This window comes from Bos mutus, chromosome 8, assembly GCF_027580195.1.
Source record: "Bos mutus isolate GX-2022 chromosome 8, NWIPB_WYAK_1.1, whole genome shotgun sequence".
NCBI lineage: Eukaryota > Metazoa > Chordata > Mammalia > Artiodactyla > Bovidae > Bos > Bos mutus.
In genome coordinates, this window is record NC_091624.1 from 111,132,135 (window position 1) to 111,158,248 (window position 26,114).

The following is a 26,114-nucleotide window of genomic DNA, read 5'->3' on the forward strand; positions in this document are numbered from 1 at the left end:
TACAAATTGAAAGATAAAAACCATATGATAATCTCAATAGGTGCAGAAAAAGCCTTTGACAAAATTCAGCACCCATTTACGATTAAAACACTTCAAATAATGGGCACAGAACTTACCTCAACATAGTAAAGGCCATACATGATAAGCCTACAGCAAACATTATTCTCAATGGTGAAAAACTGAAAGCATTCCCCCTAAGATCAGGATCAAGACAAGGGTGTCAACTTTTATCACTATTATTCAACATAGTTTTGGAAGTGCTAGCTACAGCAATCAGAGAAGAAAAAAATTAAAAGGAATCCAGATCAGAAAAGAAATTCTCACTGTGTGCAGATGACATAATAGTACACCAAAGACATTAAACATACTATCAGAAAATTAGTAGATCTAAACAGTGAATTTAGAAAAGTCATAGGAAACAAAATCAATACAGAGAAATCACCTGCATTTCTATATACTAACAATAATAAATCAAAAGAGAAAGAATCAATCCCATTCACCACTGTAACAAAAAGAATAAAATATCTAGAGATAAAGTTACCGAAAGAGACAAAAGAAATGTACAAAGAAAATTATAAGATACTGATGAATGAAATCAAAGATGACAAAAGCAGATGGACAGATATTCCATGTTCCTGAGTAGAAACAGTTGATATTGTGAACATGACTATATTACCAAACACAGTCTACAGATTCAATACGATCCCCATCCAATTACCAATGGCATTTTACACAGAACTAGACAAAAAATTTCACAATTCATATGGAAACACAAAAGACCCTGAATAGCCAAAGCAGTCTTGAAAAAGAAGAATGGAGCTGGAGGAATCCACATTCCTGACTTCAGATTATATTACAAAGCTACAGTCACCAAGACAGTATGCTACTGGCACAAAAGCAGAAATACAGACCAAAGGAACAAAATAGAAAGCCCAGAAATAAACTCATGCACCTATGGGTACCTTATTTTTGACAAAGGAGGCAAGAATATACAATAAGGCAAAGACAGCCTCTTCAATAAATGATGCTGGGAAAACTGGACAGCAACATGTAAAAGACTGAAATTAGAACACTTACTAACACCACACACAAAGATAAACTCAAAATGGATTTAAGACCTAAATGTAAGACCAGAAATTATAAAACTCTTAAAAGAAAACATAGGCAGAACACTCGATGACATAAATCACAGCAAGATCCTCTATGACTCACCTCCTAGAGTAATGGAAATAAAAACAAAAGTAAACAAGTGGGACCTGATTAAACTTAAAAGTTTTTGTACAGCTAAGGAAGTTATATGCAAGGTGAAAAGACAACCCTCAAAATGGGAGAAAATAATAGCAAGTGAAACAACTGACAAAGGATCAATTTCAAATATACAAGCAGTTCATACAACTCAATACCAGAAAAGCAAACAACCCAATCAAAAAGTGGGAAAAGACCTATACAGACATTTCTGCAAAGAAGACATACAGATGACTAACAAACACGTGAAAAGATGCTCAACATTGCTCATTATTAGAGAAATGCAAATTGAAACTACAATGAGATATCACCTCACAGTGGTCAGAATGGCCATCATCAAAAAGCCTACAAACAATAAATGCTGGAGAGGGTGTGGAGAAAAGGGAAAGCTCTTGCACTGTTGGTGGGCATGTAAATTGATACAGCCACTATAGGAGACAGTATGGAGACTCCTTAAAAAGCTAGGAATAAAACCACCATATGACCCAGCAATACCACTCCTAGGCATATACCCTGAGGAAATCAAAACTGGAAAAGACACATGTATCCCATTGTTCATTGCAGCACTACTTACAATAGCTAGAACATGGAAGCAACCTAGATGTCCATCGACAGATGAATGGATAAAGAAGCTGTGGTATATATACACAATTGAATATTCAGCTCAGTTCAGTTCAGTCGCTCAGTCGTGTCCGACTCTTTGCGACCCCATGAATCGCAGCACGCCAGCCCTCCCTGTCCATCACCAACTCCCGGAGTTCACTCAAACGAATATCCATCGAGTTGGTGATGCCATCCAGCCATCTCATCATCTGTCATCCCCTTCTCCTCCTGCCCCAAATCCCTCCCAGCATCAGAGTCTTTTCCAATGAATCAACTCTTTGCATGAGGTGGCCAAAGTATTGGAGTTTCAGCTTTAACATCAGTCCTTCCAATGAACACCCAGGACTGATCTCCTTTAGGATGGACTGGTTGGATCTCCTTGCAGTCCGAGGGACTCTCAAGAGTCTTCTCCAACACCACAGTTCAAAAGCATCAATTCTTTGGCATTCAGCTTTCTTCACAGTCCAACTCTCACATCCATACATGACCACTGGAAAAACCATAGCCTTGACTAGACAGACCTTTGTTGGCAAAGTAATTACTCAATCATAAAAAGAATGCGTTTGAGTCAGTTCTAATGAAGTGGATGAACCTAGAGCCTATCATACAGAGTGAAGTAAGTCAGAAAGAGAAAGATAAATATTGTATACTAATGCAAATATATGGAATTTAGAAAAATGGTACTGAAGAATTTATTTACAGGGCAGCCGTGGAGTAACAGACAAAGAGAATAGACTTACAGACACAGGAAGAGGGGAGGAGAGGGTGAGATGTATGGAGAGAGTAACATGGAAACCTACATTACCATATATAAAATAGATAGCCAGTGGGAATTTGCTCTTACGTCTCAGGGAACTCAAACAGGGGCTCTGTATCATCCTAGAGGGGTGGGATAAAGAGGGAGATGGGAGGGAGGTTCAAAAGGGAGGGGGTATATGTATACCTATGGCTGATTCATATTGAGAATTGACAGAAAACAACAAAATTCTGTAAAGCAATTACCTGCAACTAAAAAATTAAACAAATTTATAGCTTAAAAAAAAAAGAGATAGTGTTTCATATACAATAAGGTGATGAATACGTGGGTATATTCATAACAAAATAGTAAAAACACCAAAAATTTATTAAGTTACCAAAAATTAAAAAAACAACTTGCCACATCAAGAGTGCTTGAAAATACCTGTCTCCTCATATTCTAAGATTACTAATAAGTTTCACATTTTTGTTAGATTTTAAAAAATGATTATCTCATTCTATTTTGGATTTCCCTGATTACAAATGAAATTGAGCTTCTTTCCTATGGTTATTAGGCATTGTATTTTTTTTCTATGAATTGTTTACCTTTTGTACTTTTCATTAAAAGTGTGATATGTCATATTTATTTACAGAACCCCTTTACGATCAATATAAACAGTTTTCCTGGTGGCTCAGATGGTAAAGATTCGGCCTGCAATGTGGGAAACCAGAGTTTGATCCCTGGGTTGGGAAGATCCCCTGGAGGAGGAAATGTCAACCCACTCTGGTATTACTGCCTGGAAAATCCCATGGATGGTGGAGCCTGGCAGGCTGCAGTCCACAGGGTCACAAAGAGTTGGACACCACTGAGCAACTTCACTCACAGTCAATATCAAAGATATTTATAGTGTGCAACATTAAGTCAACCACCCTCATCCACTGGCACCTACACCCTTTAAAAAAGGCCCAAACAGAAAAATCAACAATTAACTGGAGACTTTGATATCCACTTCCAATAATGGATAGAACAATTAGACAAGATTGACAAATAAACAGAAGATTTCACCAACACTGTACACTAACTAGACCTGACAGATGTTGAGTATCCTGCCCTACTACAGAAGAATACACATTCTTCTCATGTGCACATGAAAAACTATAAAACAAGTCTGAATAAATTTTAAAGAATTAAAAATCACACAAAGTATATTTTTGACCACAATGAAATGAAACCAGAAGTCAGTAACATACAAAAATTTGGAAAATTCATAAATGTGAATATTAATCAATGTACACCTAAAAATGATGATGGGTGAAAGATGAACTCACAAGACAAGTTACCAAACTATCAGATGAAGGAAAAGGAAAACATATCAAATCTTCTTGAGTGCAGCTAAAGCAGTGTTTAGAAGCAAACTTATAGCTGTAAATGCCTGATAACAGAAGATTTGAAGTCAGTTCTTTGGAAGGATTGATGCTAAAGCTGAAACTCCATTACTTTGGCCACCTCATGCGAAGAGTTGACTCATTGGAAAAGACTCTGATGCTGGGAGGGATTTGGGGCAGGAGGAGAAGGGGATGACAGATGATGAGATGTCTGGATGGCATCACCGACTCGATGGACATGAGTCTGAGTGAACTCCGGGAGTTGGTGATGGACAGGGAGGCCTGGCGTGCTGCGATTCATGGGGTCGCAAAGAGTCGGGCACGACTGAGCAACTGAACTGAACTGAACTGAACTGAATCTAGCTTTTCACTGTAAGAAACTAGAAAAGACCAAACACAAAGCAAAAAAGAAAAAAAAAAGAAAAAGAAAGAAAGAAAGCACAGATTATAGAAAAAGTAAACACAATATAGAAAAGCAACAAAATCAGAAGCTGATATTTATGAAAATATCAAAATATTGGCAAATCTTTAGCAAAACTAACAAGAAAAATAGAGGGAAGACTTAAATTGCTAAAATCAGAAATAAAAGAAATGTCACAAGGGATTACTCAGTACTTAGGCATGTGTATGCCAACAAATTGGATAAACTAGTTGAAAGGGACAAATTCCTAGAAACACAAAATCTACTAAGGCTGAATCAAGAACAGATTATAAAAACAGACCTAGAACTAGTAAGAAGAATGAATCAGCGATCAAAAACCTCCTGACAAAGAAAAGCCCTGAATCTGATGGCTTCACTTTAAACCAAACATTTAAAGAACACCAATCCCTCTCAAACTCTTCTCACAACTGAACACATTCTATGAAGCCTCTCTATGATGACAGCATTACCTGTATAAAGTCAGACAAACACACTTCAAGAAAAGACAACTAAAGACTAGTTTTCCTATGTTGTTGATGCAATAGTTCTTAACAAAATACTAGCAAACCAAATGCAGCAGCATACTAAAAGAGCTATACACCATGACCAAGTGAGATTTATTCCTGGAATGTAAAAACAGTTCATATATGAAAAGCAACCAATGACATACACCACATCAAAATGAAGGGGGAAAAACTCACATGCTCAACCTCAAATGATGCAGAAAAAGCATCCACAAAATTAACACCTTTCTATGGTTAAAAGAAAAAAAAATCCAAAAAACAAGCATCTAAGGAAACTATCTCAATATAATAAAGGGCACATATGCAAAATCCATACCTAACATCAAAATAGTCAAAGGTGGAAAAAACTTTTTACCCAAGATCAGGAAGATGCCCACTTTCACAGTTTATATTCAACACAGTAGTGGAAGTTCTAGCCAGAGTAATTAGGGAAGGAAAAAAAAAAAATTCAAAATGGAAAGGAAGGATCAAAAGTATTTCTATTTAAGATGTTGTGATCATATACGGAACTCTCAAGGAACCTTGAATAGCCAAAAGAAATCTAGAAAAATTAGAACAAACCTGTAGTTCTCACAATTCCTGATTTGAAAACATATTATTGGGTTAGCTAAAAAGTTCCTTTGGCTTTTAAGTTAAAAAATAAAAGACATATTTTTAATTTTCACCAAGAACTTTATTGAATAATGTATTCACCATTTTGTTCCACTACCTTCTGCCATTTTGCAGGCAACTTCAAAATTCCATCATCCAAAGCTTTTATCTTTTTGAGCAAAGAACTGCTCCAGGTGCCTTCTACAGTTTTCCATGGAACTGAAACTTTTTCCATTAAGAGAATTTTATAAATACTGAAATAAATGGAAATCTGGAAGTACAATGTCTGGCTAATATAGTGGATAAATCAGAACTTCCCAGCCAAGATGCAACAGTTTCTGCCTGGTCACCAAGGAAACATGCAGTCTTGCGTTATCATGATGGAAGAGTATGTGTTTTCTGTTGACTAATTCCAGATGCTTTTTGGTCAAGTATTGCTTTTAGTTTGTCTAACTTGGAGCTGTACTTGTTGGAAATAACCAATTGGTTTTCCAGAAGGAGCCATAATAGAAGACTCCCTCCAATCCCACCATACACACAACATCACCTTCTTTGCATGAAAACCAGCCTTGGTTTTCATTTGCTTGGTGGTTCATTTTGCTTGCCCCATAATATCTTTACTTCTACATTATTGTACACTATCATCACCTGTAACAATTTGTTTTAAAAACAGAATGTTTTCATTATGTTTAAGTAGAGAATCACGTGCAGAAATATAGTCAAGATTTTTTTGGCTTAATTTAGGTGGAACTCAAACATCAAAGTGATTAACATAACCAAGCTGGTACAAATGGTTTTCAACACTTGATTTGGATATTTTGAATGTGTCAGCTATCTCCTGCATGACATAACATTGACTGTTCTCGATTAATGTGTTGATTTAATTGCTTTCAACTTCAACTGGTTTACCTGACTGTGGAGCATTGTCCAGCAAGAAATCTCCAGCATAAAACTTTGGAAACTACTTTTGACATATTCAGTCAGTCACAGCACCCTCTCCAAACACTGCACGTATTTTTTTTTTCTTGTTTTGCATTTCAGTTGCATTTTTACCTTTCTTGAAATTATAAAGCATAGTGTCCAAAATGTTGTTTTTTCCATCTTCAATATTAAAATAGCTACACAAAAATTCACCAATTTTGGTTTTTTATTAAATGCATACTGATATAACAGCTGTCACAATAAAATCTAACAAGCTTGTTCTAAATGAACTTAAAGACAACTAAGCACTACTAGAGCCATCTTACGGAAAAACCAGAATGAACTTTTTTGCCAACCCAATACAAAAATAATCAAAACAGTGTGGTACTGTGATAAAGACAGACATGTAGACCAAATTAGTATAAGAGAATCCAGAAATAACACTTGCACAATGGTCAAATAATTTGCAATAAGGGTGCTAAGACCATTCAATTGAGACAGAACAGTTTCTTCAATGAACAGTGCTAGGGAAGTGGGATATTCACATGCACAAGAATAAAGGAGACCTTTTTACTTTACATCATGTATAGAAAGGGCTCCCCTGGTGGCTCAGCTGGTAAAGAATCTGCCCACAATGCGGGAGACCAGGGTTCAATCCCTGCTTTAGGAAGATTCCCCTGGAAAAGGGAAAGGCTACCCACTCCAGTATTCTGGCCTGGAGAATTCCAAAGGGTTGGACATGACTGAGTGACTTTCACTTTCACTTTCTCATGTGCAAAAAACAAACTCAAAATGGATCAATGCCTTGAACATAGGAGCTAAAACTATAAAACTTAGATGACAACATAAAACAAAAGCTTCATGACACTGGACTTGGCAATGATTTATTGGATAGTAACACTGAGAGAAAAAGAAAAAAATAGATACACTGAACTTGATCAAAACACAAACCTCTCTGCTGCTCTGTGACAATGTGGAGGGACAGCATGGGGAGGAAGGTGGGAAGTAGGGGGTTCAGGGGAGGGAACATATGTGTGCCTATGGCTGATTCATGTATGGCAAAAACCATCACAATGCTGTAAGGTAAGTATTGTCCAATTAAAATTTTTTTAAAAAGTAATACAAGAAATCCATATGTTGATAGCCTTACCTACAACTCTAAATAAAAATAATTATACTCAAAAAAAAAAAAAAAACAAACCTTTTGTATTTAATGTCCTTGTATCAAAGGACATTATTAACAGAAGGAAAAGACAACTCATAGGAGAATGTGCAAATCACATATCAGATAAAAGATTAATATCCAGAGCATATCACACACACACACACAAATCAAAAATTGGGCAAGAAGAAATAAATACATGAAGGGGTGCTCAATATCACTAATCATTAGGGAATGAAAACCAAAAGAAAAATGTGATATTACTTTGTGTTTATTAGGATGTCTAAGAGTGAAAAACAAAAATTAAAACCAGAAAATAACAAGTGCTGACAAAGATACAGAGAAATTGGAACCCTGGTGCACTATTAGTGAGAATGTAATATGCTATGGCCATTGTGAAAAACAGTATGGGGTTCCTAATAAAATTTAAAATAGATCCAGTATTCTACTTTCTATATGCAAAAGAACTGAATGCAGGGTCTTAAAGAGGTATTTACATCTACATTCATAGTAGCATTATTCACAACAACCAAAAGGTAGAAGCCACCCAAGTGTCCACTGGTGTATTAATGTATGAACAAAATATGCTATATGAATGTAATGGAATATTTTTCAGCAACAAAGACAGGAAACTCTGATATGTTACAACATGGATAAACCTTGAAGAGATTATGCTAAGTGAAATAAGCCAGTCATAAAAGGACAGATGCTGTATGATTCTATTTATACTAGGTACCTAAAGTAGTCAGATTCATAAAGACAGAAAGTAGACAGTGGTTGCCAGGGGCTGGGAGGACAGGGAAATGGGGAGTTAATAGTTTAATGGGTACTGACTGAGTTCAGTTTGGGATAATGAAAAGTTCTGGAGATGGACAATAGTAATGGTTGCATAACAATTCTAACGTATTCAAATGTCACTGAACCATACATTTAAAAACATTCAACACGTTATGTATATATATAGTATTAATTTTTTTTAAAAAGGTAATTCAAAATAGATCACAGACTCCAAAATTAGGTCCCTTAGTTTCATGATAAGCTTGTATACACAATATTATCATCACCATCCATGCAAGAAAAAGTTATGGTGGACTCCATTAAAATAAAAAATTTGTGTTTAACAAAGAGTTAAACTTTTATGCATATATAATAGCAAGTAAATATAAAGAAGAGCCAACCTGAGATGAAGAATACAATGCATGAAATGAAAAATCCACTAGAAGGAATGAACGAGAGAGAATGGTACAGAGGAACGGATCAGCAAGCTGAAAGCTTAGTAGAAAAAACTAAAGCACAACTGAAAAAAGGAAGAACAGAAAAAAAGGAGCACAATGTAAAAGACCTTTAGGACAACATCAAGCATACTATAATACAAGTATTACAGGGGCCCAGAAGGAGAAAAGAAAAAACTTACTTGAAGAAACAATAGCTGAACATTTCCTTGACTGGGGAAAGGAAAGAGACATCCCAAACAGTCCAGGAATCACGGACATCTGAAACATGGTCAACCCAAAGAGGACCACACCAAGATAAGTAGTAATTAAAATGGCAAAAATAAAGAGAGAATACTGAAAGCTACAAGTTAAGTACAAGTGAACTACCATAAGGCTATCAGCTGATGTCTAAGCCTAAACTAAGCAGATGAGAAGGGAGTGGCACAATATTTAAAATGATGAAAGGAAAAAGACCTACAAAGAATTTCATTCAGATTTGATGGCAAGATCAAAAGTTTTACAGACAAGCAAAAGCTTGTTCAACACCACCAAATCAACTTTACAAGAGTGTTAAAAGGGACTTCTCTAAGCTAGAAAACAAAGGCCACAACTAGAAACAAGAAAATGTAAAATGAAAAATCTCATCTGTAAAGATAAACACAAAGCAGCTAATAAATAAGCCATGTATAAAGCCAGCAGGGATAATTAGCAAAATCGGCTAGCAATAATTAGCAAAATCATCTATCTATGATAAGCAGATAAGGGATATAGAAAACAAAAAGATGTAAAATAGAATGTCAAAAACAGTCACTGTAGGGTAACAGGAATAAAAATGCAGTGTTGTTAAGATGTATTTAAACTTAAGAGATCAGCAACTTAAATACAGAAAGAAAGCGTTAGTCACTCAGTCATTCCGACTCAACAACTCCATGGACTGTAGCCTGCCAGGCTCCTCTGACCATGGGATTCTCCAAGCAAGAATACTTAAGTGGGTGGTCATTCCCTTCTACAAGGGATCTTCCCACAGTGTTCCAGGTCAGTTTTACTTCAAAAACAAAGAAACAAACTCATAGAAAAAGAGAGCCAATCTGTGGTTACCAGAGATTGGGGGGAGGGATTGCATAAGGAGGTCAAAAGGTATGAATTTCCAGTTATAAGTACTAGGAATATAACATACAATATGATACATATAATGAACATCACTGTATGTTATATATGAAAATTAAGATAGTAAGTCCTAAGAGTTTCATCACACAAAAAAATTTTTGTCTTTAACTTTGCATCCATGAGATGATGGATGCTCATTAAGTTTATTGTGATAACCATTTCATGATATATATATATATATGTCAAGTCATTATGCTGTACACCTTAAACTTACAGATGCTGTGTATCAATTATATCTCAATAAAACTAGAAGAAAAAAATTTGAAGCAAAATTAAAACTTGTGCTCTATAAAATGAAAATGGAATGGAAGTAAATATTTGCAAAACTTGTATCTGATAAGGCAGCAGTACTCAGCCTTTCTGGCACCAGGGACCAGACAATTTTTCCATGGTGTGGGGGGTGGGGTTGATCTTGGGATGATTCAAGCACCATTACATTTATTGTGTACTTTATTGCTATTAATATTATATCAGCTCCACCCCAGATCCATTAGGCATTATTAGATCTTGGAAGGTTGGTGATCCCTGTGATAAAGGATCTGATATAATAATATATAAAGAGCTCTTAGAGCTCACTAATAAAATGACAACCCAATTTAAAAATGGGCAAAAGAAGACAAACAAGTGGTCAATAAGCACATGAAAAGATGCTCAACTCATTAGCCATCAGAGAAATGCAAATCAAAACCACAGTGAAATACCTCTTCCCACCCAGTTTAGGGGCATTACTGTGTAAGGACATGTTACTTGAGCAGTTAGCCATCTTGAAACCACAATGGGTTGATCCTAAAGACCAGAAGTCAACATACTGAAAAAAGCAAAGTCTGTGAATGCAGTGAGCCTTCGAGGCACACCAAGGGGTGATATTAAACTGCTAAGCTAAGCACACTGTTCCTGGACTTATGTACAATAATAAATCCCTTTATCAAATACATTATTGCATCATGCACACTTAACCTGTTAAAAATGAAAATATTTGAGATTGAACCAAGTCTGTAACTATATAAACTATCGTCTCTATTATACTTCTGAACAAATATATTCTAATTAAAAGTTGGTACTCCAGAGTTGGAAATTACTGCCATAAGATTCAGTCAGCCATCTCTGCATCACTATAAAAGACGTATGTGAAAAATGTTTCACTATGAGCCTTCAATATTTTAATAATTTTTACATATGCTTTTTGCCTATATCATTTGTACCTACCTGGTTAGTAAAATGCCCCATCAAAAATAATTTTTTTATTAGAAAGCTTTTAAAATACAAACACAAGGAGAAGAACACAAATGGTTTTAAAAAACAAGTAAATGACTATTACCTAAAAGTGTGCTTTTCTTTCTCCTAACATTATTAAATATTGAAATGCAAGTTGGAAAAGCAGTTTTACTGCCTATTTCTTCAGCTGAAATAATTTCCACAGAAATTATAAAAATTTTCTCAGTTCTACATTAAATAGCTGAATAAATGACACAGTTGGTAAGATCAAGAATTCATAAGATATATATAAAATAACTTTTTCCTCATCGAGTTCTCCAACTTAATTTACCAATTGCCACCCAACTTAAAGCAAATCAAGATCCCAAGAACTGCTTTTGTAAATATTCTACTTCTATCAGGATTCTTTTTTTTTTTTTTTTGAAAATATTTAGTTTTAATTAGAGGATAATTGCTTACAATGTTGTGTTGGCTTCTGCTGTACAATGTGTATCAGTTATTAAATATACATATATCCCCTCCCTCTTGAGCCTCTCTCCCACCCACCTCCACCAGCATTCTTTAACAATAAAAATATTCAACTCCAGGGTGTTCCCTATCAGTCCAGGACCTGGCACTTTTATTGCCCTTAGTCAATTTGGGGAACTAAGATCCAATAAGCCAAGCGGCACAGCCAAAAGAAAAACATCAATCACTCCAAGAGATCAATTCATTCAACACATATTTGCTGAGTTCTGCTATATGTCAGCTAGATTCTTAGAATAATAGTAGCAATAGAAGAAACTATCCCTGCTCCCACTTCATGTAATGTACAATTTAAAATGGAAATAAACACTATGAAGGACAGGAACACAGGTCAGGGACAGTCTATTACAAAAGGTCCTGAGATATAAACAGGCAAAAATTATCCTTTTACAGCAACAGACACCTTGATAAAAGCACATAACTATCATTTTATTCTAACTATAATCTTTTGAGATAGGAATTGTCCCCATTTTATAGATGACAAAACTCAGACGCACAGAATTTAAGGAATTTCCCAATTCACATGATTAATAAGTGCCAAAGCTGGTATTACATCTGGAGAGTCACATACCTCCAGAGTACATGCTACTAACCATTTGTATTACTTATACTGCCTTTCTTTCTCCACAAATAGAATCAGGACATATATACAGCAGGTAGCCTGGACTACAACAACTTCAGTTAAGGGATAATAGAAGTCAAAGGTAGACAGTTTCTCAGGCAAAGTAAAGCATAGACCTTTATTTACTCACCCATTTCTTTCCCAGAACTAAGAAGTCTGCCCTAGACAGTGTGTACCTAGGTGAAAGATTATTTTCACCAACCCCTTCAACTGCTTTCCCAACATGGCTTGAAAAGTTCAGATGAATGAGGACATCTGACTTTTGTCAATCAGGTCATCTGCTGCCAACTGGAAAAAATATAAGGTTGTCCCACGCATAACCCCAAACTCAAAGATCATCGTATATCGGAACTTGTCAATATAGAAGCAAGAAGGAGGTTATCATACATACCAACTGAATAAAACTGAGAGTCCACAAAGAAATTCCTGTATCTATGTCCAATTGTGGAGAAGGCAATGGCACTCCACTCCAGTACTCTTGCCTGGAAAATCCCATGGATGGAGGAGCCTGGTAGGCTGCAGTCCATGGGGTCCCTAAGAGTTGGACACGACTGAGCAACTTCACTTTCACTTTCCACTTTCACACGTTGGAAAAGGAAATGGCAACCCACTCCAGTGTTCTTGCCTGGAGAATCCCAGGGACACGGGAGCCTGGTAGGCTGCCGTCTATGGTGTCGCAGAGTAGGACACGACTGAAGCAACTTAGCAGCTGCACATCCAATTGACTGTTGCCAAAAAACAGTGTCAAATCCATTCAATGAGCAAAGAACAGTCTCTCCAACTAACTGTGCTTAAGACAATTCAATTTCCACATATAAAGAATGAAGGTGGACCCCTACCTCACACCACATACAAAAATTAACACAAAATAGATGAATGACCTAAGCTAAAACCATAAAACTCCTAGAAAACAGAGGTAAATCTTGGATTTAGGAATGGATTCTTAGACACGACTCCAAAATGACAAGCAACAAAAGAAACAACAGATATGGGGCTTCATTAAAATTACAAACTTTTAAAATGAACTGAAGACCTATGGAGAGAAATAAATTAGTAGTTTAAGATAATCAGGAAAGAAAAAAAAAAACACCTAAACATAAGACCTAAAACTCTAAAACTCTCAGAAGACAACACAGAGGAAAAGCTTCATGATACTAGATATGACAATGATTTTTTTTGGATATGGTACCAAAAAACACACAAAAGAAAAGTAAAAACAGATAAAACTGGACTTTATAAAAATTTAAAACTTGTACATCAATGGACAAGATCAACACAGTGAAAGACAACCTATAGAGAAAACATTTGTAAAGTGTGCATCTGATAAGAGTTAACCCAAATAACCCAATTTAAAAGGAGGCAAAGGACTTGACTATACAGTTCTCCAAAGAAAATATACAAATGGCCAACACACATATGAGAAGATTCTTGAGACTTCCCTGGTGGTCCAGTGGTTGGGATCTCACCTTCCAATGCAGAGGGGCAGGTTTGATCCATGGTCAGGGAGCTAGATTCCACATGCCTTGTAGTCAAAACATAAATCAGAAGTAATATTGTAACAAATTCAATATAGATTGTAAAAACGGTCCACATCACAGTAAAAAATCTAAAAAAAAGAAAAGAAACACCCCATAATTTAAAAAACAAACAAACAAAAACACATGTCCAACATGCTAATCATTAGGAAACTACATAATCAAAATGAGGTATCACCTCACACAAATTAGGATGGCCACTATCTGAAACAAAAATATGTTCACAATTGCCAAAAAACAGAAGCAATGTCATGTTCATCAACAGATAAATGGAAGAACAAAACTTCTTCCATTACATACACAGAAAATGGAATTATTCAGTCTTGAAGGAAATCCTTATACATGCCACACATGCCTTCAACAATCTTAAAGACAACATGTCTTGAGGGCATTATACTAAGGGATATAAACTAGTCACAAAATGACAATGCATGTGATTCCACTTATGAAGTATCTAGTCAATACTTCGAAACTTAAGGCAGAATGGTGGTTAGCAGGAGTTGTGGTAAATGGGAAGGTGCTATTTAACAGATATAGTTTCAGTTTTAGAAGATGAAAAAGTTCTGGAGATTGGTTGCACTACAATATGAATATACTTAACACTACTGAATTGTACAGTTAAAAATAATTAAACTTGATAGTTTTAACTGTACTGTCCAAATAACTGAATTGTAAATTTTGTCACATATCACAACTAAAAAAATTTTTAAATCAATTGTATACATTGGTTCACAATAAACAATTGGGAACTTTAAATTTCTTAGTAATTTACATTTATAGTACATCTGGGCTCCGCTGGTGGCTCAGCTAGAAAAGAATCCACCTGCAATGTGGGAGACCTGGGTTTGATCCCTGGGTTGGGAAGATCCCCTGGAAAACGGACCAGCTACCCACTCCAGTATTCTGGCCTGGAAAATTCCATGGACTGTATAGTCCATGGGGTCACAAAGAGTCGGACACAACTGAGTGACTTATACTTCACTTTCATCGTACGTTTACATTACACGTAAGGTATGAGTGTGACAAGTGACACAAAAGAACTATTAAAAATTATAAAGCACAGCTGAGAAATTAAAGATATAAAATAAATGGAGAGATACCCTGTTTATGGATCTATACTTTTTCAACTCCTTCTAAACTGATTTTCTGGACTGCCATAATCCCAATGAAAATATCAGCTGACTTTTTTGTAGAAACTGACAAGCTGATTTTGTAATTCTAAAACACAAAGGACTCAGAATAGCAGCCATGAAATTAAAAGACACTTGCTCCTTGGAAGAAAAGCTATGACAAATCTCGACAGCATGTTAAAAAGCAGAGACATCACTTTGTTGACATAGGGCCACACAGTCAAAGCTACGGTTTTTCCAGTAGTCATGTAAGAATGTGAGAGTTGGACCATCAAGAAGGCCGAGCTCCAAAGAATTGATACTTTCGAACTGCAGTGCTTTAGAAGACTTTGACAGACTCTTGGACAGCAAGGAGACCAAATTAGTCAGCAATATGTGAACTGTGAACTTCCTGATGTTCAAGCTGGTTTTAGAAAAGGCAGAGGAACCAGAGATCAAATTGCCAACATCCACTGGATCATGGAAAAAGCAAGAGAGTTCCAGAAAAACATCTATTTCTGCTTTATTGACTATGCCAAAGCCTTTGACTGTGTGGATCACAAGAAACTGTGGAAAATTCTGAAAGAGATGGGAATACCAGACCACCTGATCTGCCTTTTGAGAAATCTATATGCAGGTCAGGAAGCAACAGTTAGAACTGGACATGGAACAACAGACTGGTTCCAAATAGGAAAAGGAGTACGTCAAGGCTGTATATTGTCACCCTGCTTATTTAACTTATATGCAGAGTACATCATGAGAAACGCTGGGCTGGAAGAAGCACAAGCTGGAATCAAGATTGCCGGGAGAAATGTCAATAACCTCAGATATGCAGATGACACCACCCTTATGGCAGAAAGTGAAGAGGAATTAAAAAGCCTCTTGATGAAAGTCAAAGTGGAGAGTGAAAAAGTTGGCTTAAAGCTCAACATTCAGAAAACGAAGATCATGGCATCTGGTCCCATCACTTCATGGGAAATAGATGGGCAAACAGTGGAAACAGTGTCAAACTTTATTTTTTTGGGCTTCAAAATCACAGCAGAGGGTGACTGCGGCCATGAAATTAAAAGACGCTTACTCCTTGGAAGGAAAGTTATGACCAACCTAGATAGCATATTCAAAAGCAGAGACACTACTTTGCCAACAAAGTTTGGTCTAGTCAAGGCCATGGTTTTTCTTGTGGTCGTGTATGGATGTGAGAGTTGGCCTGTGAAGAAGGCTGAGTGCCGAAGAATTGATGCTTTTAAACTGTGGTGTTGGAGAAGACTCTTGAGAGTCCCTTGGACTGCAAGGAGATCCAACCAGTCCATTCTGAAGGAGATCAGCCCGGGATTTCTTTGGAAGGAATGATGCTAAAGCTGACACTCCAGTACTTTGGCCACCTCATGTGAAAAGTTGACTCATTGGAAAAGACTCTGATGCTGGGAGGGATTGGGGGCAGGAGGAGAAGGGGACGACAGAGGATGAGATGGCTGGATGGCATCATCGACTCGATGGACATGAGTCTGGGTGAACTCCGGGAGTTGGTGATGGACAGGGAGTCCTGGCGTGCTGCGATTGATGGGGTCGCAAAGAGTCGGACACGACTGAGTGACTGAACTGAATTGAAAGGAAATCAACCCTGAATATTCACTGGAAGGACTGATGCTGAAGCTCCAATACTTTGACTACCTGATTCAAAGAGCCTGATCATTAGAAAAGACCCTGATGCTGGGAAATATTGAGGGCAGGAGGACAAGGAGGCAACAGAGGATGAGATAGTTAGATGGCATCATCAACTCAATGGACATGAGTTTGAGCAAACTTTGGGAGACAGTGAAGGACAGACAAGCCTGGCATGCTGCAGTCCGTGGGGTCTCAAAGAGTTGGACATGACAACAGAATAGCCAAAATCATTTTAAAAGAGAAGAACAAGGATGTAGGACAAACTCGACTTGTTTCAAATCTTATTATGAATCTCCAGTAATAGAGATTGAATGGTATTGATGTAAAGATAAACAAATCAATTAACAAAATAGAGAATCCAGAACAGACTGACACACATATGGGAAAACTGAATTTTGACAACGGTACAAAGGCAATTCAATGAATAAGTCTTTTCAACAGATGATAAAACAATTCATTGCCATATACAAAAAAAGAACTCCCATCCATACTTTGCACCATATAAAAATAAACTCAAAAAGGGTCATAAAACTAACTGTAAAATCTAAAAAGATTTTAAAAATATAAAAGGAAATAATTGTGATATTGAGTTAGGATTTCTTAGATATGAAAACAAAAACAATCCTTAAAAGAACATACTGATAAAATTAAAACTTCATCAAAATTAAAATATCTGCTCAGAATATTTGCAAACATGTATCTGATAAAAGACTTGTAACCCAAAAAAAAAAAAAAAAATATTATCTTATATCTCAATTATAAGATAATAACACAAAAACAATAAATAAAAAGGCATAAGAGGTGAATAGACACCTCACCAAGAGGATATACAGATGGCAAGTAAGCTTAGGAAAGATGCTGAACAAAATTAGCCATAGAGAGATGCAAAATAAAAACACAGTAAGACACTACTACAGATCTAACAGAAGTGTGAAAATTGACTGACCAAGGGTTGATGAGGATGCAAATGAACTCTCACAGGGCTGGTGGCAATAGAAAATTTTAAATTAAAAATTTAAAATTTAAAAGTAGTTTGGCAGTTCCTTAAAATGTTAAACAATACACCTACCATATGTTCTAGCCATTCTACTCCTAAGTATGATATTTACTTAAAAGAAAATAAGGTATAGTTTTCATACAAAGATTGGTTGATGACTGCTCATTGCAGTTTTATCTGTAACTGCCCCAAACTGGTGATAAATGAAATGTTTACCAAGGGATGAACGAAAAACCAAACTGTGATATATCCATACAATTGAACACTTTGTTGTTGTTGTTCAGTCATGCAGTCATGTTCAACTCTTTGTGAGCCCATGGACTGCAGCACACCAGGCTGCCCTGTCCTTCACCATCTCCCAGAGCTTGTTCAAACTCATGTCTATTGAGCCAGTGATGCCATCCAACCATCTCGTCCTATGTCACCCCTTTCTCATCTTGCCTACAATCTTTCCCAGCATCAGGGTCTTTTCTAATGAGTCGGCTCTTTGCATCAGGTGGCCAAAGTACTGGAGCTTCAGCATCTTTAGGACTGACTGATTTAATCTCCTTTCACTTCAAGGGACTCTCAAGTGTCTTCCCCAACACCACAGATCTAAAGCATCAATTCTTCGGTGTTCAGCTTTCTTTACGGTCCGACTCTCATATCCATACATGACAGTGGAAAAATATATATACTCCTGTTAAGTGGAGGCTGTACACTTTTATCATCACTACTGAATGTTTTCCTCAATAGTCTAATTCATATAATACAGAAATACAGGACTAAGACATGAAATTATTGCCATTTGAAAAACTTGTGACTATCCAGAAGACATCAGAGAATTAATGTATTTTAAAGGTAAAAATTACCAATATCAGCAATAAAAAAAAAAGACTAAAGATCCAACAGTAATTAAAAAGAGCCTAAGAGGCTGTTAGGAACAACTTTATGCCAATTAATCTGAAATTTTAGATGAAACAGACAAGTTCCTAGCAAAATACAACTTACTAAAACTGACAGAAAAAAATAAAAAATCAAACAGAAAATCTGAATTGTTGTAAAACTACGTTAGCCCAAAAAAGTGAAGAACTACAAAGTTCTGTAAACGTATTATCAATCTTACACAAACTCTTTAGAGAATAAAACAGAACTCTCCAATTTGTTTTATAAGGTCAATCAAAACATCATATAACAGCAACAAGTTAATTTCACTGATAATCATAATTGCTGGTTTAAACTTGACTGATTTACTTCTCTAATACATTTACTGATGATGGCCTAAATATTTAGAGTAAAAGATAAACATCTGTAGTCCCTGTCTTCAAAGACTTAATCTGGTAAGATAAACAGAGGGAAAGGATGCTTAGATACCCAAAGAAGCAAATTCTGAAAAATCCTGCCTTTATCAGGCCCAAGAACAATAAAACAACTATAAGTCTGTGTTCTGATAAAGACTGGGCTTAATAACAGAAAGCTGTCTAGATATCTGCATAATTCTAAATATGAAACATAAATGTCTCTGCTATGAAAGCATGATGCAGTTACTCATAAATTGCAATAGATCAACTACCCATTAACGAATGCTTTTAATCTTTTTTCTGCTACCATTTATTTAACAGAGTTTGGTTGCACTACTGTCCCTGCTGCTAAGTCGCTTCAGTCGTGTCCAACTCTGTGCGACCCCATAGACGGAAGCCCACCAGGCTCCTCCGTCCATGGGATTTTCCAGGCAAGAACACTGGAGTGGGTTGCCATTTCCTCCTCCAATGCATGAAAGTGAAAAGTGAAAGTGAAGTCGCTCAGTTGTGTCTGACTCTTAGCGACCCCATGGACTGCAGCCTACCAGGCTCCTCCGTCCATAGGATTTTCCAGTCCCAGTACTGTTTTATTACTGAAATGACATACTGATTCCTAATAGTGTTAAGAACCAAAAGCTGATTTTAAAATAAATTTCCCCTAAAATGTCCATAGGACCTCTTTCACTTTTTTTTTTTTTTGTCTGTACCACTCAGCATGTGGGATACAGGATCCTAGTTCCCTGATTAAGGATCAAACCAGTGCTCCCCTACAGTGGAAGTGAGGAGTCTTAACCACTGGACCACCAGGGAAGTCCCCTTTTTAATTTTTTACAAACAAAACATATCTAGTGATTTCAGCCTTTTTGTTTGTTTGTTTTGTTAACAAACTGCTCTTTGATATTATTTCCATTTTTCCCATATGACATTTTTGTTCCTGTAAATCAAAATTAGTCTGTACAGGGCCCTCTCTGAAACAATCTGAGGAAAATCAACTAAATAGACATCAAATGTAACCAGAATGGCACTGATCCTGAGAAGCCATCCATCAGGGATCTTAACTGGTATCCTAGTACTGGCTTTTTTTTTTAAAGGTTTAATTAGAGAATAATTGCTTTATAATAAGGCAATGGCACCCCACTCCAGTACTCTTGCTTGGAAAATCCCATGGATGGAGGAGCCTGGTAGGCTGTAGTCCATGGGGTCGCTAAGAGTCGGACATGACTGAGCGACTTCCCTTTCACTTTTCACTTTCGTGCATTGGAGAAGGAAATGGCAACCCACTCCAGTGTTCTTGCCTGGAGAATCCCAGGGACAGAGGAGCCTGGTGGGCTTCCGTCTATGGGGTCGCACAGAGTCGGACACAACTGAAGCAACTTAGCAGCAGCAGCAGCAGCATTGTGCTGGTACATTAACATCAATCAGCCACAGGCATACATCTGTTCCCTCCCTCCCATCTCCCACCCCTCTAGGTTGTCACAGAGCACTGGGCTGAGCTCTCTGTGTCACATAGCGAATTCCCACTGGCTATCTATTTTACATATGGTGGTATACGTGTTTCCAATGCCACTCTCTCAATTCATCCCACCCTCTCCTTCCCCCACTGTGTTCACCAGTCTGCTCTCTATGTCTGCATCTCCACTGCTGCTCTGCAAATAGGTTCATTAGTACCATCTTTCTAGATTCCATACACATGCGTTAATATACAATATTTCTTTCTCTTTCTGACTTACTTCACTCTGCACAATAGGCTCTAGGTTCCTTCACGTCATTAGGACTGACTCAAATGTGTTCTTTTTTATAGTTGAGTAATATTCCATCATGCATACATACAATTTCTATATCCATTCATCTGTCAGTGGACATAAAGGTTGCGTCTATGTAGTTCATGAACATTGTGAAATACCGTATGCTAAATTCAGTTGTATTTTCTTTGCAGAAAATCTTTAATTCTCATTAGATGCTCAGAGATAAATGACTCCAAAAGGAATTTCTCTTTACCTGGTAATAGGAAATACGCTTTCAATGATAATGCAAATAATTCTGACACAATGTTTCAAGGTGTCACATACACATACAACTAGGGAGAGACAGAGCAAAGAAAGGACACTAAAACAAGAACTTATTTGTTACACACACCTCCCTTTTCTAGAATGCAATGATCTTTTAGAATAAATAGATGATTCCCTTCTATTATTCAGGTCAACACATCTCTTTGCCAAACAAGATAGAAAACGGTTCAACCAAATCCCTGGACATGTGCAGTCTTGCTTGTGATTATTAGTAACATCTAAGAACCTGAAATGATGAATGCACTCTTATACAATCAAGGTATAAGGAAATTCCAACACATCAAAATAAATCAATTCTTCTTGTTGTTTAGTTGCTAAACAACTGGGGGCGTGGTGGGGGAGGGGAGCGGTGGAGGCAAAGAATGTAGCACCTGGTAGCAACACTAGAAAGAAACTACAAGCAGGAAGGACGTATGATTTGGGGGTACTGGCATATGACATGAGCATATTAAAGGCATTCACTTCTTTCCCAGGCCACACACATTACAAAATGTGCCACTGGCTGAACTCTGTTACCTGCCCATTCTACTGGTCTCACTAAACAGAGCAAGCACCAAAACTCATTGTCAGTATTCACTGCAATTTATCAATACTGACTAGATGCACCCTCAGAGACAAGGGAAGACTGGACAGGAATCTATTTATTCCTAATTAGCAGCAAGACTCCTATCAGTTTCATTGAATACACATCTCTCAAAAGTTTCTGCTCTAAGCACATAAACTTACCAATTTTAATTTTTAGGTTGGTGTCTAGTTCCTGTATAGATTAGTACATGGGAGAGAACTGAACACTTTATCAGTCAGGGATCACTTATACATTCTGACCAATCATTTATGTCCAAAATATTGAGAAAGGTTGTATAACTTGCCATAAGTTATATAGGTAGTAAAAGGTGGAAAGGGAAATTCCAAGCATGCTCATCTAATCATTATGCTATAATGTGTCAAGTTGTCAGGTTTTTGGTTTTTTTTTATACAATAAGCCAAGGAAAGCCAATGAAAATATTTGACAGCAGTAATGATCATATTTACATTCTTGATTCCACTAATCAATAAGGTGGAGAGCAACCTGATGGTAAAGCAACAATATCAAAGTCAAAATCCAGCTCAAAAATGCTGAGGAACTGAACCACAGGAATGCAGAAAGGATAAACAAACAAACAAACAAACCTAAAATCTTCACCTGGTAAACTTAGATAGACTTATTACTGTATTAGATGAAAAGATGGAAAAGGATGAAGGAGGCTACCTCCAAGGTTAGTATCTTGGCCAATGGTCAGTAATTATGGTCTACTGATTGAAAGACAGGAGGAGGAGCTGGCAATTTGGTCTCCTTTAAGCGGCAGGAAAACAAATCTACTTTTTATGTAATTAAAAACAAAACGAGAAAAAGCCAATTCTACAGAATTTCCCTCCTACCAAAAAACCTTCCCACTTTCCAGAAATCTTATCTTTGAAATGAGGAACCCTTAAAGGTTTTTGTTTTTCCAAAAATAAAAAGTCATTTGGGCAGAAGGGGGTCTTCAACATCATTTAGCATTCTTTAAAAGCAAATTAAATCCGAAGCCGATTGCATATAATTTAATTTTCCTAAAGTTTCTATTTTTCTTTGGAAGTCTCGTTGGCATTAGTTTGTATTCATTGTACCATTTCTATGTCTCCTGTCTAAAACAAACTCCAAAAAAATATTTTAAGAAATGACACTCTATGCTTAGAGTTCCACCGTCAGACATATAAACGCCACGAACATAGCCTGTTCTGCCAACCCAGGCCAATAAAACCAGTGTTTCAGAAGTCATCTGAATCTCACGTGAAACTGTTAAAGAGATTGGCCTGAATAAATTCCTCAGCCGGGCCCTGGGATCGGCAGCTCCCTCTGAATCCTGCTCACCAAACACTGCAGCGACAGCCTAGAGAACCAAGAAGGAACAGGAAGGAGCTGCCCAGCCTCCACGCCACCTTCCGGGTCCAGGATCCAGGGCCCAAGGCAGGTTCTGAATGCTCTTCGCACATCTTCTAAGTTGGCTCAAGCCAGAAATGCACCATGAAAGCAGTACCCGCTGTCACGTGTATGGAGAACTCTGAAAAAATCAAATTACTTATATTCACAATCCCACATCGGGCGTCTTCTGAAACAACCAAGTCGCCTAAATTTTAATCTAGCGGTGAGCAACGCTAGGAAAGCCTAGCAGTGAAGTCGGCTGGCTGAGTCGGAAAAGGAAAAGCTTTCCGAGAGCCAGAGCCCCCGCGCCGAGCCGACGGTCAATGTCTCATCCCCAAGGGAACCAGATCCCAGTCCCGCACTGGACGGCCCTGGACTCCGGCCGCTACACGGCCCGACATCCCCTGACTCCGGGTTTCGGGCTGAGCGACGCGTCCGGCCTCCAAGCCCACGCTCACCGAGTTGCCGCCCGCGGCCCGGGAGCCCGCGCGCTTCTCTGGCATGGCTCCTGCCTCCGCTTCCGACGCTGCTTTCTCCTCAGGAGGTTCCGCGTTCATGCTGCGGTCATGCCTCCGTCGGCTCCGGGCGCCCCTGGATTACAGCTCAGCTGCAAAAGCGGCGGCGGGTCCCGCGCTCTCATGGGCTCTGCGGCCCAAAACGGCCGTAGGTCAAGCGGCAGGCCAGCGGCGAGGCCGTGGGTTGTGAGGGGATGCGGAGGCAGCAAGAGCGCGACTGCAGTGGCCGCAACCACAGCCGCCGAACCGAACACAGCTCAGGTAGCTGCCCACCTCTTCCTCGGCCGGCCTGGGTAGTCAAAAGGCCGAGCGCCCGCCCCGCCCCGCCCCGCCCCCGCTTCCCCACAGGCTGCCGCGGGGAAGGAGGCCTCGCCCCGGATCTCAGCTCACGCCAGAAGCTCAGCGCCAGCGCCGGAAGCCTCAGCGGCGCCCGCCCACCTCAGGCCCCGCCTCCACGCTTCCGAACCTCCTTGGCTTCCGGATTCCGCAGCGCGCAGGAAATGCGTCATCTCCTAAGGCCTCCAATCGTATTTTCTTCCTGAGCTGGTGTGGCTAAGTGAGAGTGTCTGTGCGTTGTTGTTAATGACATGCACTTTTGGCCTTGGTTTGGAAGCCAAACCGCCGAACTAATTTTTTCTGATGCCGCCAACAGTTATGTGGATGGGCACGTTCACAGTTCAGTTCAGTAGCCAAGTCGTGACCGACTCTTTGCGACCCCTATGGACAGCACAGCCAGGCTTCCCTGTCCATTACCAACTCCTAGAGCTTGCTCAAACTCGTGTCCATACAGTTGGTGATGCTATCCAACCGTCTCATCCTCTGTCGCCCCGTTCTCCTGCTTTCAAACTTTACCAGCATCAGGGTCTTTTCCAATGAATCAGTTCTTCCCATCAGGTGGCCAAAGTATTGGAGGTTCAGCATCAGTCCTTCCAATGAATATTTAGGATTGGTTTCCCTTCAGATTCGCTGATTTGATCGTTCTAATATGGAAATATCTCCCGATTCTGAAATCCTGGAAAGGGAACTGTAACTAACCATAACTATAACTAACCATATTTTGTTCCTATTCAGAATCGGAAGCAGAATCTGAATCCCACCTGGTCTGTGGGATTATTGGGAGGACATACAGTTCCCTGTTCCAGCTCAGAGCTACTTGATGGTACCAACACGTTGAATGTGAACTGATTACTTTGCTGGCCAAAAGCTTGGCTTTCTTTGCCCACCGAAACCGAATAAAAAATATAGAGTTTGGAGGAAATAGAAAAATGGCTTTAATGCTCAGCCAGTGGAGAGGGGAACACAGTAGGCTCATGCCTCAAGAACTGTGCCCTCACCTCATGAGCTCTATGCTATCGCTAAGTTGCTTCAGTCACGTCTGACTGTGTGAGACCCCATAGACGGCAGCCCACGAGGCTCCCCCATCTCTGGGATTCCCCAGGCAAGAACACTGGAATGGGTTGCCATTTCCTTCTCCAGTGCATGAAAGTTAAAGTGAAGTCGCTCAGTCATGTCTGACTCTTAGCGAGCCCATGGACTGCAGCCTGCCAGGCTCCTCCATCAATGGGATTTTCCAGGGAAGAGTACTGGAGTGGGGTGCCATTGCCTTCTCCAACATAAGCGCTATAGAGTCTTATGTAAGATCAGGGCTTGCAGTCAGGAGTCGGTGATGAGGAACAAAGGTGTAAGGAGCTTGTTTTCTTCCTCTTGCTTTGTTTCAAAATCAGTCATAGGCTGGTGTCAGTAACCCAGTAATCAAGTCTGACAATTTGTGGCTCTGTGGCCTTCTTTCTGATATGTAAGAAAGAAGAACTACAAGGGGAAAAGTGTGCTATAAAGATGAGCACCAGATACAGTTTGTATTTAGCATACAGTCAAAGGATAATAGGTGCAAAATGTAGCTCCTGCAGTTAGGGGGCAGAAAAGCAAACTTACTTATAGGCATGCAGAGTTAGGATCAGTTAAAGTAAGAAAAGTAAGAATGTTCAGGCCTGCTCACTGTTCTCTTTATCTTCATTATTCTCAGGAGAGGAAACAAAAAACTTATTTCATCTTTTTTTTTTTTTCACTGAAACAATTACTCAAAGTCTCAGATCCTCTTTGGATAAAATGCTGATGTACAGAGACCAGGTAACACTAATGGTTGTGATTCCGTAGATGCTGTTGTTATGATTACTGGCTGGAAAGGACCTTGTGAGATATTACATCCTACTTTGCAGATGCCAATCCAAGTTTCAAAAGCAAAGTGGCTTGGCTAAAGAGCTAATGTAACAGACAAAATCTCCAAAAATTTTGAGTACAAATATAGCCAGGATATTTTTTATTAGATGTTTGAGCAGTGTAATGAAAATATCTCCTGAATATCAGTAAACAACAAATGTCACAGCCATCAGCGATTTCTGGCCTCCAAATGTGATTGAAAGCTGCCCAAACTGCAATCTAGTGGATGCTGACACCCCCTCTCCCATGGTGATTCAGAGGAGCTGGGGGAATGCAAGAAACAAGGTGAAGAAGGAAACAGGATTGACCCCAGATAGCTGAGGTGCACATGAAAGGAGTGAATTCAGTGAGCCCAGAGGCTTGCCTCTTCCAATACATAGAATGCTACATTCCTTAACTTGATACCTGATCTTTGATGTTCAGACTGCCTGCTTCCTTTTTTGCAAACCTGTAT

General features: G+C 38.5%; 1 protein-coding gene and 1 long non-coding RNA gene across 6 annotated transcripts in view; both read right to left on the bottom strand.

The window, feature by feature from the left end:
* Positions 1–13,932, bottom strand: part of LOC138988932 (uncharacterized) — a 33,967-nt gene extending 20,035 nt beyond the window's left edge. Inside the window, exon 1 of the long non-coding RNA XR_011465208.1 lies at positions 13,798–13,932. This is a non-coding gene — a long non-coding RNA (uncharacterized lncRNA). The remainder of the gene's footprint in view (positions 1–13,797) is intronic.
* MFSD14B (major facilitator superfamily domain containing 14B) overlaps positions 1–25,267 on the bottom strand; it is a 132,367-nt gene extending 107,100 nt beyond the window's left edge. The window contains exons 1-2 of one of the 5 annotated variants that reach the window (XM_070376059.1): positions 23,387–25,108; positions 22,878–23,067 (exon numbers count right to left, since the gene is read on the bottom strand). Coding sequence is in view for 3 of the 5 variants with exons in the window: in XM_070376057.1 (XP_070232158.1) it covers positions 23,387–23,485 (99 nt within the window). In the remaining 2 variants the exon portion in view is untranslated. Of the gene's footprint in view, positions 1–22,877; positions 23,068–23,386 lie in introns of all 5 variants that reach the window. The other 4 variants (XM_070376058.1, XM_070376057.1, XM_070376056.1 and 1 more) reach the window with 4 other exon arrangements.
* Between the last annotated feature and the right edge of the window lie 847 nt (positions 25,268–26,114).